This window comes from Tarenaya hassleriana, unplaced genomic scaffold (assembly GCF_000463585.1).
Source record: "Tarenaya hassleriana unplaced genomic scaffold, ASM46358v1 Cleome1, whole genome shotgun sequence".
Taxonomy (NCBI): domain Eukaryota; kingdom Viridiplantae; phylum Streptophyta; class Magnoliopsida; order Brassicales; family Cleomaceae; genus Tarenaya; species Tarenaya hassleriana.
The window spans coordinates 2,977,388-2,999,539 of NW_010960187.1; the positions used below are offsets into that span (position 1 = coordinate 2,977,388).

At 33.1% G+C, this 22,152-nt stretch overlaps 2 protein-coding genes across 3 annotated transcripts; both read right to left on the reverse strand.

The window, feature by feature from the left end:
* Positions 1-8,449: 8,449 nt before the first annotated feature.
* On the reverse strand, positions 8,450-10,558 carry LOC104807373 (protein TIFY 9-like). Of its 2 annotated transcripts, none has more exons than XR_770746.2 (6): positions 10,311-10,558; positions 10,017-10,206; positions 9,826-9,913; positions 9,598-9,721; positions 9,133-9,244; positions 8,450-8,796 (listed from the first exon to the last, which is right to left on the reverse strand). XR_770746.2 is itself a non-coding variant. In XM_010532616.2 (6 exons), the coding sequence occupies exons 1-6, from the start codon at positions 10,447-10,449 to the stop codon at positions 8,760-8,762; spliced, it is 636 nt and encodes a 211-aa protein (XP_010530918.1). In that variant the 5' UTR covers positions 10,450-10,557; the 3' UTR covers positions 8,450-8,759. The 2 variants fall into 2 exon arrangements, 1 of the variants encoding a protein (XP_010530918.1); XM_010532616.2 differs by having other exon boundaries at positions 9,187-9,244; positions 10,311-10,557.
* A 9,462-nt stretch (positions 10,559-20,020) lies between these two features.
* LOC104807381 (NAC domain-containing protein 83-like) lies at positions 20,021-21,278 on the reverse strand. Its single transcript, XM_010532634.2, has 3 exons — positions 20,930-21,278; positions 20,564-20,811; positions 20,021-20,462 (listed from the first exon to the last, which is right to left on the reverse strand). The coding sequence occupies exons 1-3, from the start codon at positions 21,117-21,119 to the stop codon at positions 20,106-20,108; spliced, it is 795 nt and encodes a 264-aa protein (XP_010530936.1). The 5' UTR covers positions 21,120-21,278; the 3' UTR covers positions 20,021-20,105.
* Between the last annotated feature and the right edge of the window lie 874 nt (positions 21,279-22,152).

A 22,152-nucleotide genomic window follows, 5' to 3' on the forward strand; every position in this document is an offset into this window, starting at 1 on the left:
GCAGGAACCATGGCGGATTCCGGTGGTCGGAAGAAGCGAGGGAGTAGGAGAGCTTTGTGATCTCAACATGAGGATATTTTATCAGGGGAAGAAAGAGAAAATTAGGGTTTTTATTAGATTTGAGAAACATGGTGGGGAAGAAGAGGGAGGGGGAGCGGAGAAGAAAGAGCCATGGAACTGAATTAAGAGAGAAACAAAAGGTTCTTCGGAGAGTATGGTGTGTTAATGATGAGAGAAGACACGAGGGAGAGAATAAAACTCTCAAATCTCACTTTCCTTTAATTCTCTTTGTTTGGAAGCTTGTGGGAATGGAGAGAGAGAGAGAGAGGTCAATGTCGCAATTTATATAAAGTAATGGATACTTTGCTTGGGATTTATAACCTCAAAATTACATACGTAACATATATTTCAATATCATGTCATATTTATATACGTACATGAAAATTGGCATACGATTTGAGATTCTCAATCCATTCTGGAAAAAAAAAATGGCATACAATTAGTATACATATAAAATAATAAAAATATATCTTCCTAAAAATGTTTAATAAAATAATTCTTTAATTAATTAAGTGGGGTATCGGACCACCCAATAACAAATAGCCCCGCCATGTAAAAAAATATATATTATAATGTATTTATGTGGTTACATAGGAGACTCAATCCACAAATATCTTCTAATTTTTCTATACGTCATCACGCGACTTTTGAGTTTTGAGACATTTCTCATATCTTTTCAACGTTAATTGAGTACATAATCGATAGAATAGAGGAACTACAATATAGTATATTCGATATAAGAAAAGTTTATTTATGTACAACTGGCTTAATCACGTAGGAAGATTAAAAGCACAATTTATTTTCTTTTATGCCTTGTACAAATGTGTGTGTATATATATATATGGGTGTCTTATACTATTAATATTTTATATAATACATTTTATATGTATATATTCCCTCTTTCATTTCAATGCATATCTGTTTCCACATATATATTGGTACCCAACCTATATATATATATAAATTTAGGAATATATGTGTGTGAATAAATGTATGAAAACCCCCCAAAGGGTTGGCTTCTTTTATGAAATAAAAAGCTGAGACTTTCAGTAAAGCCTGAAAACGAGACAAATGGAGTGCCGGAATAAGTGGAGAGGCATGATGACATTATACCTGTCATATTTCAATAATTTAGATATTATGTGTATTAATAATCCCAAGAGACATCATAGTGTATCAAAACGTATAATTAATTTAATTAATACTAGTGTTTTTTTTTTATAAAAATGATTATGTTTGTTAGCTCAGAGGAAAATTATAATTCAGACACAACACATCAACTGAGCTCTGGTACGTTTGCAGCGCATCACTTCCCAAAGATTGTACTTGCCGTGTAAAAACCACGTGCTTTCCAACTCTAATATATATTTTTAAATGTTTACATAAAAAACAAAATAAAGAACATGCTTAATCGGTTTGTTAAAACTAAATTTCAATTTAATTATACATGAGGACAAAGATGACTGGGATGTTGGATGAATTAGTTTCGAAATAAAAGTACGAGTTGAATTCGATAGAATGGAAACTGAAAAGTGAAATTGTAAAGATGGGTATAATTCCCACGAAGGTGTATTTATTCACTTGTAATTTTAGTATAATGTACAATTTTATTTTTAATGAAATTATGTTCGACCGCCCAACTCCAAATCTTCTTGAATCGAATCTTTACAACGTGAATATTTGTTCTAAATTCACATGTTTAGTCACGTTTATTCTATCTAAATTAACCTCCACTTAGATTAATTATATTCTACGTCGTTAATCAAATCATTCCTTAATATATACAACATGACCTATATATGGAATTTCACAATTTGGTTCTATGTTTTTCTAACGCATTGTATGAAGGGGGAATAATCTATAAATATATATTTGATTAAAAAAAAAGAAAATAAAATAAAAAGGGAGTAAAAGCTTTTGGGGAGAAAAAAGGAGAAGTGAAAAGGAAGAGAGGCGCATGGCCTCTTGGTGACATTGCATGGGCATGGAATTCATTTACCTTAGCCGTTGAATCAAATCATAAAAAGATCTATCCCTTTCTTTCTTTTTTACTTTCTTTTTTTCTTCTATATATATATATATATATATATATATATATATATATATATATATATATATATATGCCACATCTTCATTGGCTTCAACTTGCCTTTTACCTCATTTTGATAATTTCCTTCGAATATATATTTAGAAAATTAGAATTTTGCATTGAATAGACAATCCACTATACGTGACATGACTTTATATACTTTAACAAATGCTACATCAAATTCGTATTTAAGAAGCCTCGGGGTGTTTTTTTTTTTTTTTTTTTTGGAACGAAGAAGATCAGAAAATTCTCAAAATGTTTCTCTCTTGAATTTCTCTCTTATTCCATTTCTAAAACCAATCGAAAATATGGACATTAATCTACATCTAATGAATGCGATTTCGGGTTTGTAACAGAAACCCATTTTCTATACGAGCTCATATATTTGATGTCTAAAGTTTAACAAGATATGGTCACTGAGAGTTTAAAATAACTTTGGACAAAACAATTCGACTCATGTATCGGAATCCGAATTATGTATTTAGATTTTCTAAAATTTGAAAATAATAATAATGGAATTATGAGGTATGACGAAACTCTGAATTTGAAAATCCGAATGAAAATGAATATGAGACAGTTTTAATATGATCTGTTGAAATCCATATATATACCTCCAGTTTGTTATAAGAAAAGCATAGAGTGAAAAAAAAGGAATTTAACCGTATTAGATTAGGGAAAAACCCTAAAAAATTTTAAATTACATTTAGAGTAATATTAATTCCTGAACTTGTAGAGGTGCTTATTAATTTCCAAACTTGCAAAATTGAACACGTTAAATCCTGAACTTGTTAAACGGTTTCATAATCGTCCATAGCGTTATTTGGTCAAAAAAACGAGTTGACCGATCCGACGTGGCGCTTGACGTGACGAGTTAACTCAGAAAATTACTGCCGCATATATAATTTTTGATTCTTCCAGAAACCGACTTTAATCAAACGTAGTGAACAGTAAACCGGGTCTCGGTTTCAATGAGTCAAGCTCGGTGTTCGACCTTCATGGAAGCCCCAGCCCCACCGCCGTCGTGGATAAGCCTTTGGTTGCCATTGCGGAGGAGGTATCCGGTGGAGGAAGGACCACCGGTTTCACCACTTTCGCCATTCCGACTCATTACGGCGTCGATTCTCAGCTTCCTGATTTTTCTGATCAGCTTCACCCGACGGATTTCGGATGGTCCGAGGTTTACTTGATTTTTCGCGGTGAATCTGAAAATCTGGTTTCAGATCGAGTTCGTCCTCCACCGGATACCTCCTTCGCAACGGTAACCGAAGTTCGTGACGACGGCGCGACTGGGACTTCCACAAAGGTCGAGCACCGAGGTTGGCTCGTTGAAACCGAGACCTGGTTTACTGTTCACTACATTTGATTAAAGTCGGTTTCTAGAAGAACCGAAAATTGCATACGTGGTAATAATTTTCTGAGTTGGTTTGCCACGTCAAGTGTCACGTCGGATCGGTCAATTCGTTTTTTTGACCAAATAACGCTATGAACGATTATTGAACCGTTTAAAAAGTTCATGATTTAATGTGTTCAATTTTGGAAGTTTGAGAATTAATAGACACCTCTACAAGTTTAGGAATTAATATTACTCTAAATTCCAAATTTAGAAATTTTTAGGGTTTTTTCCTGGTATCTCTGTAAATGGGTGTATTGCATGTGGTGTAATAAGTACACGGTCAGTCCATGCATGTGATTTTCTTGTTCCATGCAGTTAATTAAAAACATAAAACTATCTCCCCTTTTTTAAAATTAATCAGTTGGAAAAGTTTCCATTATAAAATTTTTCAATAACTTGAAAAAAGAGAACGTTGAGCTGACCGATGGGCAATACTCGAAAAGCAATCTAATTGTAATATACCCTTCCATCTCATATTCGAAATTGTCATATTCGACAATTTGATATGCTTAATCAAAATGCATATTTAGACTATTAATAAAAAATATATTAAATTGGGTTGTAAAACTATCAAACCGCATTTATCACTATTAGATGATCCAATGATTAAAAAGTGATAAAGTCACTCTTAAATACTGGATTCGATTCCACTAGTGAAAAGATAGAGCGCAATTAATTATGTGACTAAAGACTGACTTTGGATTTAGAGAGACTAACTGGGACAAAGGCATTCGGTCCAATAAACCTCATTATTAAAAAAAAAAAACTATCGAACCGCAAGTCCAATCTTCAAATTAAATTTAGATCGATAATCTTCTAAAACAAATTGATAACATATCACTATATTTTCATACCCCAAAAAAAAACATATCACTATATAGCAAGTATGTGTGTGTATGCATGTATGTATATTTTGTCCGTATTGGACAATTATACGATCCTACGGCGACACGGGTGGCGAATTGTATGAACTCATACGTGGCTCATAGAGAACAACGAAGGGAAAGCAAGCAGCATAATGTGTATGCATATATATACAAGTGAGTGCGTATATACCTTACGAGAAAGAACGAATGAACTTTTGGTGCATGGAAAAAGATGAGGGAATAATTTGTCGGTCCACATAATTCCTGAGCAAGTTACATATTTCCAATGCGGTCCACTCACCCAATAACCACGTACGTACGTTTAAGATGCTTATGGCCTATAATAATACCCCTCTAATGACATATATATGATGGGCATCAAATAAAACATACACAATCCACACACACACACATATATATATATATATATGTATAGCTAGAGAGAAAGAGAGAGAGAGAGAGAGAGAGAGAGAGAGAGAGAGAGAGGGAGAGGGAGAAAGTGCCTTTTAGCAGGCTTATGGGGACAAGTAAAAATGAAGCATATATATAAATAAACTTACGCATGAAAGACAACTGAAGGACGATCATTCCAAAACCCCAAAAGAAACCATACTTTCTGTGACTTTACCATTGCATGTCCCCTCTCTCTGCTACCAACTCGCCCTCTCTCACGTCCATCCGAATATTCTCCCTTTATTAACTGTTAGGGGTGGCCAAAAATATTTGATGCATGATCGAGTATCTGAATTATATATGGATCGCGTGTTTTATATAACATGAATGTTGTACCCGTAAATCTAGATATAAATTCATTTTTTTTAATTTCGTACGTAAGATGTCTATATCATGTACTGAAACTTATTAGAAATGATAAATTATCTTTAATTAATATTTTAAAAAATTATAAAAATATCTTTGATTTGCTTTGAAAATGATACAATATCTAACTATTTATTAAAAATTTGAAATATCTGTCTTTTTTTTTTTATGAAGTTTAGGGTTCGGATATCCATGACACGACAGTTTTTTTATAATCCAAAAATTTACCGTGCTTTCGATCCAATTACATTTTTCAAATGATCGGATAATGGTCAATCCATTCCGAGGTATATGCATGTATGGACAAACATACAAATGATCGTATCCGAGTGATGTTTTCCTCTTTTGGGTAATATTGTTTTGAAGTATTAAAATGAAGAAACATCCATCGGAAATGATTATTACATATTCAAGTTTATTGAATTTATAATTAATAATCCCAACGTGATGGATATAAATTTCATCTTACCTCATGAATGCCCTACAAAATAAATCCGGTTAATATGGTCTGATTCGATATAGATTTCGCATGAGTATTTTACTCTCTCGGCTATTTCTAATTTAATAATTATAATCATTATTTTGATTATTAGTTAATTATGAGACCCTCTTTTTGTTAATTCGCATGCATATTTTGGTGCCTTTTTCAATTTCCTACTTTCTACGTGGTTATTATTCGTCATTAGTGGAATATGATTATTTCGATTAATTGTAATAATATTAGAAACTCGCTTCCCGAGAGGGAATATTTTGAGGCCATAAAAAGACTAACAAACGAACCATAAGCTAAAGATTTTAATTCGTCCGTTGTTCGTTTCGCGTGGCGCATATTTCCGAGTGTGTCTAAAGCCAGAGACCGCAATCATGACTCATGACCATCAAACTATATATTGTATTTTTTAAAATAATTAAATAATTTCCCATTTGAAGTGTAAAATTTCTTGGATATATATATATATATATATATATATATATATATGCGTGTGCGTGCGTGTGTGTGGGTATTACCGTCGACACATTTGTTTTCTCAATTGTTTTTTTTTTTAAAATCAAAATGCTTCAAACAAAATTTGGCCAAAAACCATATAGTTCATTCGATAAAATAAGATTTTGTCTGAATTCGATTCTCAAAGTAGAGAGAATAGCATAATTCTAATCATCCGACTTACTTTCCTATAGGAAGTATTATTTCTAGAATATTATCATTAATATAGTTATGATTTATCCTAAATATTATACCTATAATATTCTATTATATTTTGCTATATATTAGGGTATAATCTTTCACTCATTAATAATAGAAAAATATTTTGTCTATTACTTTTAATCTCAAGATCAGTATGAATCTCGATTTAAAATATTCTATTACCAAAAAGAAATTACAAAAACAAAACAATATATTTGGAGAAAAGAAAAACAAAATATTGATTCAGGTAGATTAAATATATGATAATTTTGCTTAATACGGAATTTAAGATTCATATGAAATTATACGGAAACTACATAGAAACGTTCTTTCTTTTTTGACAACTTTTTTTCTTTCTTTTACCCAAAAAAAACTTTTTTTACAATTTTCGTTTCAAATGTTTGAGAAAAGGGAAAATATATTTATATTTGTTTGGGTCCGTCCGTTACTCTTTTAAGGCCTGGATTTTAACTAGTCGTATGGGCCGACGCGGGTAGGCCCATAAGTAGATTTTTAAACGGCACCCAGTTCGAATACTCCAGACCCAGACGTCATGTAGTCCCGGCCCAATAAGGCCTACAAAATGTTGGAATGAAACGGCGTAGTATTGTGCTCTCCTATAAGTATCCAACTAGGGTTTGGGAGAATACGCTGGCTATAAAAGCAAAGCCTCCTAACTCTGCCGGCACAGCCAACTCGTTTTTGTTTCTCTGCATTGAGATTTTGGTTTCTCGTCCTTGTTTTTTTTTTGTTCTTCGTTCTCTGTTCCTTCAACTTTTTTTTTTTGCAATGACTGAGGAGGAAGAATTCGGATGAGATGATGAGATTCGCACTGAAACAAGTGCTTGCCGATATTCTCCATGAGGATTCTTATAAATCGAGCTTTTTAAAACTGATCTCTGATTCTTTCTCCTTTTATTTTTTATTTTTGCTCTATTCACACAAAAAAAAAATCAATATTTATCCCGGTTTTAGCAAACATAATTGTTTGAAAAAAATTCATGAACGTATCTGATGCATGGGAATCTTCATCGTTATTTCCCTTTTTGCCCGGATCTTGGCGGGGTTTAAACCGGAGCTTCTTGTGGAATTGAATTGACATTAGAAAACAGCAATTCTATATTACGTCATAAGTTGGGCCTGATAAAGTCACATAATCGATTTGACCCATCAGAACAGTAAGTGTTACGTGAAATCTTTTGAGCCGACGGTGACCCAATAACTATCATGGGATTTCTATGAATTATCCTTCTTTTTTCTAGAATAATATTATTATTATGGACTGAAATTGTAACTATTTTTATTAGATTTAAAAATAAATAAATGAATGAGGTATGTATTTGGTGTTGTGGTTAGGGCTGGGCGTTTCGGTTCGGTTATGCGGAACCTGACCGAATCGAACCATTAAAACGGTATTTTTCCCGACCCGAAACCGCTGTTATTTTCCGAATGGTACCATTTTTAGAGAACTGAATTTTTCCAGAACCGAACCGAACCGAATCGAACTTTAAAAATCCCGAAAAACCGAATATTTTTAAAGGAAATATATCATTTTTTTAATAAAATCCGGAATCGAACCGAACCGATACCGAAACCGAACCGAATATAATAAATAACTCGATTGGTACCTATTTTTGTAAAACCGAAAGAACCGAACCGATTTATTCCGTCCCGAACCCAAACCGTTTTCCGAAAGGTCCACCCGTAGTTGTGGTGTTTTAATTTTTTATTTCTTGCGTACTGTTTGCTGAGTAGGACAAGCATAATAATGGCGGTACGAAAGCGTCTGCTGCTTTGTTCCGGACCAGTGGAAACATGGAGAATGTGGAAAGCAATGGAAGAGAACCCTCTAGTCTTCACATAGGCCAATCAAAATTTCTTAGCCATTATAGTGTCTCTGTTGCAAGGCCAGAAACGTCGAATCAAAGACAAATCAAATGGCACAATTTGGTCGGCAGACTTTCCCAATATAATATATACATACATATTGGTATCGTCTCGTGTTTCTTACCTAATTAGCATATACTAATCGATAATTAAAATCGAATTCATGACGGTTTAAGATATTATAAGGTAAGACCTCAGTGTTAGAATATACGATTAAAGGTGTACATATTCATATATATATATATAATATACAGAAAACGAGCCTTCGAGAATTACTAAAAAAACCTAAGCCCCCATTGCGGTGATTTTTTTTATAACATTGTAATGTTAGACTAAAATCATAAGCATTGGTTGCTTCGGTGAAAAAAGAACCTTCGAGAACTCAAGCGAAGAAGCAAAACACGAGACGGAATACTTCAGTGGTCAAAAGCGGGCCGTCGTCGAACAGAAGGAGAAGATCTAAGCCAACCGTGAATATGGAGAGTTCGGTACTAATCTGCAGAAAACGTGTTCAAAACCGCGTGGGTTATTGACTTGCATCAAATATATATAATTAAAAAAAAAACAAATCTTTTTTTTTTGTTATATCATTTGTGCGTTCAAACATTCCCTACGGCAATTTCGCCGACAAATCTTGTATACCGAGTGAGTTATCGAAGTCAGAAATTCTAGAAATCTCTATTTGAGTCATAAAGAACGGTTTTTCTTCTAGATATCTCATCAGTGATATTTGATTTGGGAGGTCCTTTCTTTTTAGCTAATTAAATTGATTAAAAATATTATATTTATCAAGGAGAAATAATAATATTTATGGACTAAGAGAGAAGAAAACCTTTTTTTGTTAAAAAAGGTGAGCTTCATCCTTGGGATGGTAGAACAAATTTACCTCTCCTTGCGCTTCTCCAGAAACCTTTGGAGTGACTTTCGCCTTGCAATTGGCAGATCTGCAAGGAAAAACCACACGGTTCTTGATGAGTTCATATGCAAAAATCACTCCCCAATCCCATCAGATTCAAACGGAAACAGACTGCAGATATACTTCTCTTTCACTGTTTCTTGTTTTGCAAAGGAACATTTCCTCTGTATATAATCGTTTACGAATTTACTTAAATCGAGTACAACGCGGCTGATTTTTGTATAGCTGTACCAACTACATAGCATTCATACGACTTTCCCCCCGAGTTTTTTTTTTTTTTTTTTTTTTTTGCAGCCGAATCAATTGATCTGTCGAATTCGTGTGTGATGTACAAATAATCAACTGTGGGGAATGTATGAAGGGAAGCGAGCAAACCCTAACCTCCTTCGAGATTCTGACCGAATAGCTTTTGTTTTTCGCTCGGGGAGACTGTAGCATTTGGCTCTGTTGATTCGACGTTCTTCGAGGAAGAGGCTTCCAAAGCGACCTTCAAAATGCTCTCCGCCTATGCACCAAATTCGACAATATTCGGCTCAAGAGCGAACCCCAACAGCATCGCATGGAGGAAAGCAACGTTTTGCGAAATACGGATAAATCCAATTAACTCACCTTATCAGGAGAAATCTCGAAAACAGAGACGTTTCCGTTGTAGAAAATCGTCATAGGAGCGGTTTCAGGGACGTGCTCTGCACTGAGTCTGGGGCAATTCAAATTTCAAATTCAGAAACAGATTTTGAATTTCAAGTTCTCCGCATGCGCCGAAATCAAAATCACAAAACGAGGAAAAAATTCTGAAGTACCTGGCTACCGGCGCGTGGACCGATGGAACCGGAATCTTAGGGTGATCGTTCCTCGGAGTGGACGGAACCGACGCAGATCTGCTCGGCGAATCAAACTGACTTCCGCTGTCGCTGCTGTGACTCGGAGCACCGAAAGCGATCACAGATCTGATGATCTCCGGATCAATCTTCGAAATCGCGCCTTGAATCTCTGCAGAAACCGCAAACAAGTTACTCTCACCATAACCACCAATAACAACAACAAAATAACACAAACCCGCAGAAACAGTATGAAGAAATCTAAACCGAACGAACCTCGGAAACTGCGGCGTCGATCGAGAAATTTCTGGAACTTAGGCTTGGGAGAGGTGGCCGTCGAAGTCGTTGTCGTCTTCGCCGCCGACGCCTGCTTCCCGAGTCCGAAGAAATCGAGCTCCACCATAGCTCTCGACATTTTTTTTCTCTCTTCTTCTTACTCCTGAGGTTGAAGAGAGAGATCTAGAGGGAAGGTGGGATTGAATTGAAGAGGCGCGAGAGGATGATGATAAATAGAAAACAATGGTCTTCTCCGTCTTTATGTTTCCGGAAAACAGGTCTTTAAAAAACGCACGAGGTTCACGCCTTTTCTTTATTATTATTATTATCTAAAAAATAATATTTTATTTATCTCTCAACCTCCAGATATTATCCTCTCTTTTTTTAAAAAAAAAATAACTAGCGCACGCCTTTTTTTTAATAGTGTATAATATAGTTACACCATGGTTTAAAATAATAAAGGGAATTTAAAAATGGTTATTTTGCTATTAGGCGTCCGTCCACATCCCACGCAACGTTTTTAATGATTCCAATATTTTATAACCATCATATATTATTTAATTCCGTAAGATAAAAGCTCCTTTAAATTTGTTAGGCAAACAAAAAAAAAAAGAAAAAAAAAACTTATAGTTGTTTGAGGTTGTTAATGTGGTGGAGAAATGCAGGTGCAACCCACAAAATACCTAAAATCACGCAATTAAAGAAATGCATCACGTTAATTTGGAGCATTAATTCCCACACTTGACAAAATTATCTCTCCAATAAATTATAGATTATTTTTAAAATGATTCCAAAATTTATATTATGTTCCAAATATAAAGTGATACGAACGTACAAAACAAGCTGGGGTAGAAAAACTTCGTATTGAATGCCTTGTTTAAATTATATTTTTATGATGAACAAGTCTTTTATTTAATTTTTTATATTCCAAAAACTATTGGTTTGAAATCATAGTTTTGGACTAATGTTGGCTTTTAAATATATTTAAAGAAATATATATTGTACAAATATCAACTATAAAAGTACTAAAAGTTGTTTCTATTTTATAGGCAGTCGTAACACTTGCCAAATAAAGTTCAGGATGTTTGCAGTGTCAAGTGACAAGTGTCGAATACAAATTACAGACACAATATTTAAAATCCAATTGAAAGATTTAAGATATACATATCCGATTTCTATTTATCGGAAATTTTAATACATTGATTTGTTAATTTATCACCATTTTAATACCAAAAAAATTATTAGTTTTATATTTATACTTTTAATATGATAAAAAAAACTATAAATATAAATTGACCAAATATACCTTTGTACTGTTAGTAATTAAAAATGACATCAATTTTATATTAATTTATGCATAATAAAAATATCAAATTATATTTTAATTTAAATTAAATCATCATTTCATTAACAAATCATGCAATACCATTTTATAGCTTTTAATTTATTTCTAATTATTTATTTGAGTTGTAGTTTATTTTTTAATATATTTTGTTTTGTCTTTTTTCATATCACTGCATAATTTATATAGCTTCACATATATATTTGCGAATTTATCTTTTAAATTTGACGTAATTGTTCATTTCATACAAGGGCTAATTCAATGCATCAACTATAGAATTATCACGAGTTTCTGATATAGTAGGAATAATCGTATGCTTAAAGTACAATAATATATTTAGTCCCTTTCCATTTAAAATTTAAAGCAAATCTAAACTTAATAAGTATATGATTATACACACTAATTAGAGTAATGATTATATAACTAAAAAGAAAAAAAAAGTAATTGGAGTAGGATTAAGTTAGGTGCATGTATTTCACGTGTCGGGCACGTAGTTTCACCAAAACAATGGCAGGTGTGCCATACATATATATATATATATATATACACTAATTATATATATATAATCGTATGCTTAAATTTGGATAATTTGGATAGTTCAATCAATCAAACAGAAATATAAAATGTTTATTTTGCCTCCAATCTATTTTAATGCTAAAATATCCGATTATCCCGTAAAAATCAAATATAATTCAAAATAAAAATAATTTTAATCAAATAATAAACGAAAATTTTCAAAAACTTATTGTAAAAAATAGATATTTAAAGAAACTAAAAAAATCGAATTTTATGTTAATTTAAACGTAATTTGAATGGAACTTAATATAAAAATAAAATGATCATAATAGTTTTACAGATAAAAAAAGAAAAAAAGAATAAGCGGATTCAAATGGAAGTTTTTTTTTTAGCTAATTCAAATGGAAGTTTGCACACCAACAAATATATATATATATATATATAGAGAGAGAGAGAGAGAGAGAGAGAGAGAGAGAAGGTTTGCATCGCTTTCAATAGTCACGTTTATTCCGCTTATTCTGAATTTGACTTAGCCTTCCATGCCAGTCATTACGACTCTTTCTTATTTTTATTTTTTCTTTTTCTTTTCGTTACACCTTATTTCTCACGTTTTGTTTGTGCGTGTGGACATAATTATCGTACAGACTATTCTGTCCCTCCTTTTTAAATACTTTGACGTAACTACCCCTCTTATTCTCAGTTATTTCGGACTCCACCAATGACTTAGTGACAGACAAAATCACCCGTGATGTATACGAATTAAATGTCGATATTTCAAAAGATTGACAATAATAGTATTAGTCATTCATGTATTTACACATTATTATACATACCATGATTATGATTACATCAATTAATCTATTTATCATTCTAACGACGGTCCATTTCCCCCCTCCCTTTAGACTGAAAAGTCAAAATAATCAACGGCCGTCACACGTTACACGAAGCGTTTTTATACAAAAGAAATTCAAGCATAATAAGGATAAAATCACATCGAGAGATCATGCTCCACAAAAAACGCGAAATTCACGTTTCATATTTGTGTGTGTGTATATATATATATATATTTGTATTTGGTATAAATATATTCATATATCTACAGTCAAGTGATATAAATTCAAAATATTATATATGATATTGGAAACTGATTTCGGATTCAAACAAAATATAGATATTGGTATGTCAGACTCTATCTATCCATTATCCTCAAACCGATAAGTAAATGATAATTTTGAGAATATATAAATTAAGCATAATAGATAACCATATATAGGTTTATCGGTTTACGTGTGTTATTTTAACAAATATACGTGCTGATATTGATCATTAACTCCATGTCCACCCAAAATAATTAAACGAAAAATTATCAACTTCATTAGATTATCAACGATAACAACACAGGTAATTATCTGACAATTATTTTCTAACTTATAAAAAATGAAACTTAAAATTACAGAGAGTACATAACATTTTATTTGCATCCAATATTGGGTGGTTCAACCGGTAAAAAAGAGAACAAAGTTTTTTTTTTAATTCGGGATCCAGTCTTCGTCTCGATAAGAATATTCATATAGGTTTTTTTCAATTTTTTAATAGATATAGTCGGATTAAAGATATAATGAATTTTTGAATTATAAAAAAGGTATAGTAATTGCCTACGAAGGGACAACGGAAGAAATAAAAACGGAAACGTGATACCCAAGCAAAGTATCAAAAGACATATTAGAACACGTGACTTTTATATTGCTGCATCTGTCACATAATTACTCACTTGTCTCTTTCGGCTTTCCGACATATTGCTGTGGCGTAAACGCCAAACTTCTACAACTATCTTTCCAAAACGTGTTTTCTTTTTTCAATTTAAGAAACGAATATTATTTTTTTAAGAAAGAGAAATGTAAGAGAACAAATATAATATTTCATGACATAACGAGTTTTATTTTAGCAGGCGTAATATCAATTCATTTTTATAACAAGTACAGATGTGCTATATCATATCATTCTTAAATTTTAAAAAGTTTTGAATAAAAATAAATATTAAATAAAAATTATGTATAAATAAACATATCATTAGTACTTTTTTTATGTGCCATGGAAGAGTGATGGTTTTACCCCATTTAAAATGGTATTACCAACCATGATTTTTAAGTCGAATGAGATGTAATGAGCCATTAGGTTAAACAAGTTTTCTCGTTATTAAAAAAATAATTAATGAGAAGAACTTTTTATTGATTGGTGAATTTTTTTTTGTCTTGAATTTTAGCTTAATTGATTTTAAGCACATTTTTATTGGATAAGCTATAAATAAATATGCATTAATGTAAAAAATCGTACCAATTGTAGGGCTTTTCTCCGGGAGCACGTAACTCATTTATTACCTATTCAAACAAGAAAAACAATGGAAATTATAAAAACATTTACAGTGATATTTACATATCATCATCATCAACGTTTTTTTTTTTTGTAACGGCAGGAACCCACCCAAAGGGTGACAGAATCGCTGGAGAGTGGAATCGAACCCATGACCTCTTAGAGAATCATGGACACTTTAACCACTACACCAGACCCCGAAATTATTTTTTATTATATTGGATGTTATTTTTTATTATAAAAAACAAAAACATTTCAATATTAAAAAAACTTAAGAACGCATACTCTGAGTTATGAGAAATATAGTCTATTGAATCATTGATATCTGTTTCCTCTAGGAATAGGAGCTCACCATCATCAGTGAGCTAACATGCAAAGCTCCTTAGGTTCAAATCTTCATTTGAAAAATGGTATTCACATGGGTTTCTCCGATTATAGTTGGAGCGAAACTCAGTAAACTTACGAATTATAGAAAAAAAAAAACTTAGTCAATTATAACATATATATATATATATATATATATATATATAAAAGTTCCTTTCTTAAACTTCTGTAAATTCGACAACAAGGAAACTCCAACTTTGGTTCAGAGAACATGTACGATATGAGCATTGAATTCATAGGCAGACAAGCTTTTTATTAAATAATAATTAATGTCAACTGCTACAATCAACTATATGGTATATCCCTTACGATTTTAACAAGCGGATTTGACCGGTGGTGAATTCATACAACAGTCAAATAATGTGTTTTGAAGTGTTTTTGTAATTAACTATTAGTAATTCAAAACGATAAAAACGTATAGATTGGCGATTCTCTCATGTTAAGAAATTTAATATACAAAATATGGCGTGATTTGTAGGTTAAAAAATTGCGTCTAATACTCCATCAATAAAAATATATACTTAACAGTTAAAACCTCCTATAAATTGTATCTCAATCATTATATATATATAATAAAGATTTGCCATTTTGTATATACAATAAAAAAAAACAAATGATAAGTTTCTATAATTGTTACTTATTATTCACATCGACGATATGCATTTGATTTTATTTAATTTTTATGATTTAAAATATTATTACCAAAGAAAATGAATTAGGCATCGGCGCGTCGACGACGAGCTTTACCAATAAAAAAACGATTTTTTTGAGAAACAAGAAATATTGTTAATATTTATATTTTAATTTAATAATATTTGCCAAATCGATACCCTATATATAACGGTGTTAATTTTTCGTCAAAATTTTAAATTGGGGTATTTTTATGGAAAAAAATTACAATTTAGGGTATTTTTTGGAATTAATCCAAAATAATATAATCGTTTATCAAAACTTGGGAAATGCAAATGCTGAATCTATCTGCCATGTCAGCTAATGCATATGTTACGTGGCATGGGGGCTTTTACGGCCTTCAAAACAACCCAATGACTAATAAAAGGGCTTCATGGAGGCCCAACCCGTAAAGCCAACGCCCAAACCCAGCCTTCGCCGCGTTTGGCAGGTACTTCTCTTCCTCTTAGGGCTCGTGGTCTCGGAGTCGTTTCGTTCGACGGCGTAGACAAATCGGATTCATTTGCTTCCACTTCTCTGAAATCGCGTCTCATTTCCTTGATGGGTTTTCGGTTTATTGGACGAATGCATCGTATTTAAGGGGGACGAGGGTTTTTGGTTAGTAGATTGGCTAAAATCTTCATGGAGCTATTGTGGGATTTTGAGTTTCGCGATAGCATCCCCGACCATAAGTTAAGGTTGTAGGAGAGCTAATGTTGAGTTGTCGACCTCCAAAAACGCTTACTTCTTTGCAACTATGTAGGCTGTTCTAAGGGCAAGCTTGGAGCTTCCCCTCCTCTAAGATGTCCTGATGGAGTTGTCAATACAGCGAATTCCAGCACTTAGGCCAATAGACACGAATGAAGCCATAGACAATCTAGAAGAGCTTTCAACAAGTTTGCTAATTCATCCTTGCATCAGCATTATTGGGCATCATAACCGGACTTCCCATTGATTCCTAGTTCAAAAGAAAGTTTGATACTCTTGATTTTGGCACCACTTGGTTTTGGAAATCCCTCACAACATAAGAGGCATTTGATAGCTGATAAGTTGGGGAGTTGCTTGCCAAGGAGAAAAAGCCAGACCTAAGCTCATTACAGGTGTTAACTGTGTCTGTGACGCGGTAATCACCAAGCATCAACCTTGTCTGATAGTTAATCTCAAGCTTATCATCACTGCAGTTTCTCCTATTTCTTGGAAACACTGCTCCTAAGCAGATGGTATAGTTGCCTCTTGGAACCTTGAAGTGCTCTCTTTGTAAGGTTTTGATTTTGGGACCATGGCATCATTTGTATGTCTATAATATTTTCTTAAAGGGTCATTGTCAATGAAGGAAGATCAAACTGAATCTTGGTAGGTGTCCATATATATATATATATATATTTGTATTGGTTGTGTGATCCATCATGTCTCAGAAAGTTGAAGCTGATCCTCACGGGGGGATTTTGCTTCTCTACACGCAACTTCCAAGAAAAATCAAACCCCATTTTGCTGAATTTTCTCTGGCGGTTGGCGGAGTTACAAAATAGACATCTATGGATGCCATGGAAGTTGCATCTTTCATCCTGTCTTGCTTACAGTTCAGGCAACTTGTTGTGTTTGGTCCAGACATGTGACCGACCTCATCCTCTCTGGGAACAGGCAAGAGCCACAAAAGGGGATTTGCATGAAATTGTCAAAAGATTCTCTCTTGTTTTTATGTACAATCTTGATGTGGTGTGGCGGTTGGGGGCAATTGAAATGATGCGGGATTCTAAATAAATTTAAAAGGGTGTGTAAAATGTAGATTAGGAATGTATAAACAGGATTAAAGTGTGTTTATTGAAATGGGTGGTTGGGAGATGACACATAACCGTGTGCGATCATACAATACAGATTCCGTGTGGGTATTGAATTGCTCTGTGATGTGAAAGAGTCGGTCTCTTACTACCACGTCTCCTCCTTTGCCCCACTTTCAATTTTCAAATAATAATAAAAAAAACAACAGACGACACAACACAAGTCAGCCTTGGACAGCACTTTCCATCACCTCTCCTTTATAAATTTTATTATATATATATATAAAATAAAATTACAAGTTCCAAACTCCATCAATTGATAAAATCATTATGTTTATTATATGTGGCTGTTTAAGTTTAAGCAACTTCGCGTGTTTTCCTGTATTTCTTTTATAAGAAAATATATCTATTTAACTTTTTTATACAAATATTTTATTCGATTTGATTTAATCAAGTTTATGAATTAATTTTTTTTTTGAAATCTTTCCCACATACAAGTGGCAAAACGGTAAAATGGAAATACAAAATGCTCGAGTTACTTTTTTTACCAATAAAAATATGAAATCTAATATATGATTATCATATCGTTATCATTACTATACTCCATAGCATAATATATATCAAATTATTAGTATATAAAGCAAAACATTAAGCACAATCCCGAAAAGATAACTTTGTGATCATGATAAGGAAGTCGTCCATGCACGTGGGAGACGTGTAGATGAAGTTACGTCGTTTTATTTAATCAAGTTTATCAATCAATAATACGCAAAAAAAAAAATAATTGTATGCATGGCCGCTCTTAATTATCAGCATTATTTAAGTAAACGATAATTAGGGGTGTAATTATTTAAATTGTCCGTATACGAGTCAAAGAAGCAACTTGCAGGAAAAACAAAATAAAACAGAAACATTCGGACGACGAATCCATATTGAAATGTTATCTATTTTACCTTTCCTTGTGACACAAGGAACACTATATTCATATTTATTTTTTAAACTACACATATTTAATTTTCGTCAATTTTTATTTTCAGTTCAGTTTCTACTTAGATTCGATTAGATTGATTTTTTTTTTTTACAAATATACTTATTTTCTAAAAGTTTTGTTTTCAATCTATTAAGAATGTATAATTCGGTCTGGGATTTATATATTCGAACCAATTATGTATATATTTTTGAAATCAAGTGTAAGCTTTGGAGTTTCTTGATTGAGTGGAATACATGTCCAATGGTGCTAATGTATATTTTAATACATATAATAGTTGTCATTTCATATTATATATAGACATTTAGAGACGCATATCACCACCGCATTATATAAGCAAAACCTATCAGATTAAGTTTAAATACGAACACCTATTTATTTCAATTAATATATTTTTTTATTAAATTTTGTATTGTGACAAAAATAATTTTTTTTAATTTTTTGTCAGAAAGATCGAAGATGGAGTAGAGATGAAGCTTGGAATGAAATCTGGTTCGACCTCAATAATCTTAATTAACACATTTAATCCCAAAAAAAAAAGGAATCTTAGCACATATATAGGGAGTGAGATGATACTTGTGGAAGATAATATTATCTTAACAAGGAATTTGGTTCTTGTGTTAGTGATCTTTCTACTAGGGAAAGTTCATATTCTTTTTTCCTCCATTCGAAAAGGTTATTCCTTTTTGTTTTTCAAAATTTCCATCTTAAAAAAAAAAAAACTTTTTGTATCCATGTATTTACGGTTTCAAACCCATAATTCAGTATTTGAAATTATTTTTTGTTATTATTTTGTTCCCAATAAAGTTAAAAAATGAGCAAAATAATTCTTTCGCAAATATTAAACACAAAGATTTTTGTCATTCGTATAAAAAATATAAACCAGGGTTAAAACTCCTAAAAAATCTCCAACTTGCAAAAATATATACAAATAAACCTTCAACTTGAAAAACTATCATTCAATCTCAATCTCCGAACTTGTAACTTGTCACTAAATAAAACTTCGAACTTGTAAATTATTGTTCTAATAAACCTTTGACCGGTTTGACCACAATTTCAGGTGATCGGAAATCCACGTATTGACGGATTGCTGATGTTATTTTTTAAATTAAAATTGATAACGTGTATAAGGTGATATCAGCAATTCGTTAATACGTGTATTTTCGATCACCTGAAATTGTGATCAAACCGGTCAAAGGTTTATTAAAACAATAATTTACAAGTTCGAAGTTTTATTTAGTGACAAGTTACAAGTTCGGAGATTGAGATTGAATGATAGTTTTTCAAGTTGAAAGTTTATTTGTACGTATTTTTTGGAAATGGAAGGTTTTTTAGGGGATTTATCGAGATAATAATAAGGAAGACCTTTTCTGACAGATTCAACCACTCATTACTCCAATCACGTTTTGTATACTTTTGACAAAATAGGTCACATTATCATATCATCATCATCATCCGTTATAATGCATACAGATGTATGATATCAATTTATACATGATCACATGCATAAACAAGTATTAGTTACACATTGCCTTCCCTTAACTATCGTATAAATTTTTTTGATACAATACTCATACGAAATGGGCGAATTTCTTTTTCTTGAACCGACTGTTTTCACTTCTTCACGGAATATAAAACAAACCCAAAACGAAACCACCAAACGTTATAAAAAAATAAAAACAGAGCCCGTCTTATTCATCATCATCATCATCATCATCATCATCATCATCATCGTTAAAGCATTCATATCAAATTTTCCTTCTGAAACAAGGGAAACTATTGCAACTACTGCTCTCCTCGACGTCGTCCAAAGAAATCTCCGCCGTCACTACGCTCGAATCCGAACCGGAACTCGCCGCGAAATTCGAATCCTTACTCTGTTCTTTTCTCATGAAATCGATCAATACGGGCCTCGATTTCTTCCTATCATCATCTTCATCATCATTGTTGTTAATCACATTATGACCGTCGGTATCGTTGCTGTTGCTGCATCTGATTCTGCTAAAACCGCATGAAACGACGTCGTCTTCGTTCTTGCTGCTGTTGCCTCTCTTCTTCAGGAAGACGCGACACAGTACCCAGTTCTCTGCCCGATCCATTGAACTCTGCAGAAACCCCCAAAACAACGCAAAGATTATTGATCATCTGATTTAACTAAGGGCTTAATTGCGATTAGTGACAGTAATTCACTCGGAAGTTTGCTCACTGGTGGAGGCGAAGCGAGCCGATACTCGTGCATGATCCAATCGGTTCGAGACCCATGAGGAGGTTTCCCTCTGTAGAAGACTAGGGTTTTCTTCATACCCACGACTTGGTTTCCTCTCGTCGTCACGACCCGTTTGTCGATTCCGGTTGCTTTCCAGTAACCCGACCCGGTCGCCCGATTCGACCTGTTCCCGTTCGGGTACTTGGCTTCTCTCGTGCTGAAGAAGTACCTCTCCTTCTCCAAATCTCCTGCAGAAATCGGAAACCCCGTCCCGGAATCAATACCCAAATCTCCGGAGAAGAAGGGAATTCATCGAACTGTGGACAAACATTTTGGATTCGAGGGGGGAAAACGATTCAAGCTCACCAGGTAAATCCCATGGATCGGCTCTGCAAACATCGAATTCGGGGATGATGGAAGCAGGCAAAGGGCAAGAGAGGACTTTCCTCTTGAGGTACTGTACGACGAGTTCTTCGTCCGTGGGATGAAATCGAAACCCAGGAGGCAATCTCAGAACACCATTCTTCACGAAATTGGGCTTTACCATGGGTTTCATACAGAAGAATCAAAAGAACCCAGAAGAAGGAAAACGAGCGAGAAATCAGTGAAAAACCCCGTTCGCCGTTCCGTTGAAGCAGAGCGGAATCAGAGCGAAACGGAACAAAGTGACATTGAGAGAGAGAGAGAGAGAGAGAGAGAGAGAGAGAGAGGTGGGTATGCGGTGTATGGAGAGGGAAACAAGGAGGGATTTTTATAAGGGTAAGTGGTGGACAAACTCAAATAACCCACTTTGGTTCGCAGTAATTTCAGTCTACACCACCGGAAAAAAAAAAAAAAATTTCAATTTTAACCCATTTTTCGGTTGAAAAAGTCCGAAATACCCTTTTCGTTTTATTTTTTGCAATCTTATTACGACTAACATATAACTGATATACAACTAAAATAAAATCAATGATTTTTTTGCCACCTTTTTTAGAATCAATTGTAACTATATTTAGAATTAATTACGAAGTCGTAATAACGAAGTTGTTTTCGAACAGATAAAAATTGCGTATTCATTAAGGGTAATTTCGTCTTTTCAACAAAAAAAATGTTATGTTTTTTTTGGTGTACACGTAGTGCGACCCAAGTGGGTCATTTGATTAAAATTCTCCAAAGAAGACGACGACCATTTTCAGGCGTAAATCACACTCATTACTCAATCTCCTTCCTTCCCATTTTGACGCCATTGAATTATATATATATATATATATATATATATATATATATATATATTTGTTTTCATGGTAATTTGGTTTTACACCTGAAAACATAATTGTGGATTATTAAGATAAAAAGAAAAAAAAACCTTAAATTAATAGATGCATCATTAATATCTAATAAGGATAAATCTTTCGGAACTGCAGTGTGTGTGTGTGTATACTCTTGAATGACTTGCGTAATGGCCAAGATAATAGTGTTTTTCATTTCATAAACAATACTTTATTATAAATTGTTCGATATTTAGTTTTGTATTTTGCAAAGGACTTCCAATCAAGTATAAAAATACTATATATATATATATACATATACGGCATCCTCCTCACTTC